Consider the following 2,685-nt stretch of genomic DNA (forward strand, 5'->3'; position numbering starts at 1 on the left):
GTGCCCGACACGGAGTGCGTGAAGGCGCGGAAATGAAAGTTAATGAAGTGTCACCTGAAGCGGAGCTGATCTGGCGGTGTAGGTGAGCCAGGATATAATACTGGGGTAAAGCGTTCCATAGTTGGCTTGGCATGTCATGAAAGAAGGGTGGCGTAGACATCGGGTAGGTTGAGGACAGCGCGGCGCAAAGAGTGGCGGGATGACGCGAAGGCGGCTTATCGTGCGATGCGGCACCCAATTTATATGTCAATCGAGGATCGTGTGAGCTAGGAGACCATGACATGAACACAAGACTTGAAGTGGAACGAGAATATGGAAACGTTGAAATGTACATACTTATGAAGTGAAGTGATGCGCGCGCGGGGAAGCATACGAGTATATATAAAGACGGGAGCACCAGAGGCGGGGATGGACGGCGAACACGAGAACGACAGCCTTGAAATGGTAGTGAGCGATGCTAAGAGAAGTTGTAAGGCACGAGCAGTACGAACCACGCGGTACTCGTAAAAATTTTGCTGTTAGACGTATCTCGGGAGAGTTGGCACAGCACGGATCAGGGAGAACGTCATGGTAGCTAGTAAGAATTTGATATGTTATTCGAATGACGAATACTCTTCAGAAGGAATAATGCACAGATTCTGAAGTGAATGTGACCACCGGGGGCTGAGCACAAACCCAGTTGCTAGTCCACGTTGTCGAGGCTGACCGGTTAGTCATCAATGGCCGAATCCGCGGAAACAAATTAGGATGTACGAGCTGTGATTGGGTGGGGGTAAATTATCGAGTACTTACGGGAGTGAAGTGAGTTAAATAAGGAGTGGCCATGCCATGTGTTTTACTTTTCATTTTCTCGTCGACATCGTCTTGTCCTCGTTCGAAGCATTCAGGCCATAGAATGCGTGTGCCGCAGTTCGTTTGCTGAACCCCAATCCACGTTTCATCTGTTGACGCGCAACTCTCAACTCGGAATTGGAAACCGGTGATTCGCAGAACCGGGGCACTTGGATAGAAGAGACGCGCTGTGGGAAGCTCAGCCATCTTCGAGGACGACTAAGGGTGGATTTGCTCTGGATCTTAATCTCAAGCTTGACAAACATAATTGTATTCAACATACTAGGCCTACCTATAGAGCTATCATCTTTCACGACCAAGACGCGATACAGGAGTCGATCTGGATTTATCTCTACTAATCCAAGAGCATAATTCACTCGGCATGTCAAACCGCCGGACGCCAGCTGATGTCGATCAAACTCATTCCGCAATCCCTTCATCCGGATGTAAGTCCCCATCACACTACTTATTCACTATTCGAACTAATTATCTATTTCTTTGCCTGAATAGCGAACGAACAACTACAAGATAACCAGCCCCGCACTCAAGCACATTCCCTTTCTTCTTCTTCTGCTTCTTTCCACCAATCCACTCCCGTACCAGCAACTGCTACAGGCGACCGGCAGTGGTTTCCACCATCTCAGCAGATGATCGTCACCAGCTCTTCCTTCTATGACCCTGCTCAAGCCTCGGCCTTTACACCCCAGCAGCCTACTATAAATGTCTGGGATACCCAATTCACAGGTCCAGGTGGAGAATACTTTCCCCGACAACACACCACATACCACCAGCCGTATCGCTTTGAAGGAGCAGGGACAAACCAGTATTCATTTCCTCAAGACCAAGTTCAACAGCAGCAGCAACATTCACAAGCACGCCCCGTGGCACCCGCTACACGGCGCTCGGCACGTGGTAGTGCCAGGTCTTCTGGGTACTATAGGCAGGGGGGCACACAAAGCCAGGTAAGTCTTTGAATCCCCCTATTACGTGATTTCATGCGACTCTCGAGTTTGGATTTTCCTTTACCTTTTTCCCTCGATTTTTCCCCTTTATCTTCACTTTCTTCATTCCATTTTTTTTTGTCTTTCTCCTTCCTCTCTGATGCACCCTTTCCAGCAATACTCGCAAGTCCCTCCTTCCGTTCCTCCCAATCCTCCTTCAGCCCAACCTCCTCCTCAGCCGTCTCAACAGCCAACAGGCCAATCCCTCGCTGCACAGCGTACGACTCAATTAATCTCAGCTCAATTCTCACCAGTGCAGGCTGAACAGCAGTACCCGGCTCAGCAGCCCCAGCCCCATTTCTCCTCTCCCCCTCCGCCTACCCAGTCCCAATTCCAGATCCAACAAACCCAATTTCCCACCTACCTCACAGTTTTCCCAGAGTCAGCCTCAGGCTAGGCCGCATAATCAGTTCTCGCAACCCCATCATCCTCATGTTCCAACGCAATCGCACGCACCCCCTCACGCTCCAACGCAATCGCATGTGCACCCTCATGTCCCTACGCACCCCCAATCTCAACCCCAGGTCCACACCCCTCCGAATCCACCCCAGCAGTCTCAACACTATTCAGGACCGTCAGATCCATATTATCTTCAGGGCGATATGTATTATGCGATGAATACGCAAGGGAGTCAAAGTGCGCCTAGTCTTGTGAGTGTCTTTCTGCTTCTTTTGGTTTTGGATTTTTGGGAGGTATTTTTGGATGGCGGCGTACACGTACTATGCCTTGTTCTTTTTTGAGGGCACGCCGGTTTGGACGGGATGACGTTCATGTACGCGCCCGTGCATGGGTACTCCCCCTATACTTTGCGCCTCGTTGTCGTTCCATCTTTGATATTTGGGATAGTCCTTCT

At 50.2% G+C, this 2,685-nt stretch overlaps 1 protein-coding gene across 1 annotated transcript; it reads left to right on the forward strand.

The window, feature by feature from the left end:
• Positions 1–1,068: 1,068 nt before the first annotated feature.
• On the forward strand, positions 1,069–2,420 carry DFJ58DRAFT_234864 (uncharacterized protein). The gene is made up of 3 exons (XM_041379381.1): positions 1,069–1,277; positions 1,342–1,793; positions 1,948–2,420. Exons 1-3 carry the CDS (start codon positions 1,214–1,216, stop codon positions 2,227–2,229), a joined length of 798 nt encoding a protein of 265 aa, XP_041235844.1. The 5' UTR covers positions 1,069–1,213; the 3' UTR covers positions 2,230–2,420.
• Positions 2,421–2,685: the final 265 nt, after the last annotated feature.

This window comes from Suillus subalutaceus, assembly GCF_016647625.1.
Source record: "Suillus subalutaceus strain FC151 chromosome Unknown DFJ58scaffold_260, whole genome shotgun sequence".
Taxonomy (NCBI): Eukaryota; Fungi; Basidiomycota; class Agaricomycetes; order Boletales; family Suillaceae; genus Suillus; species Suillus subalutaceus.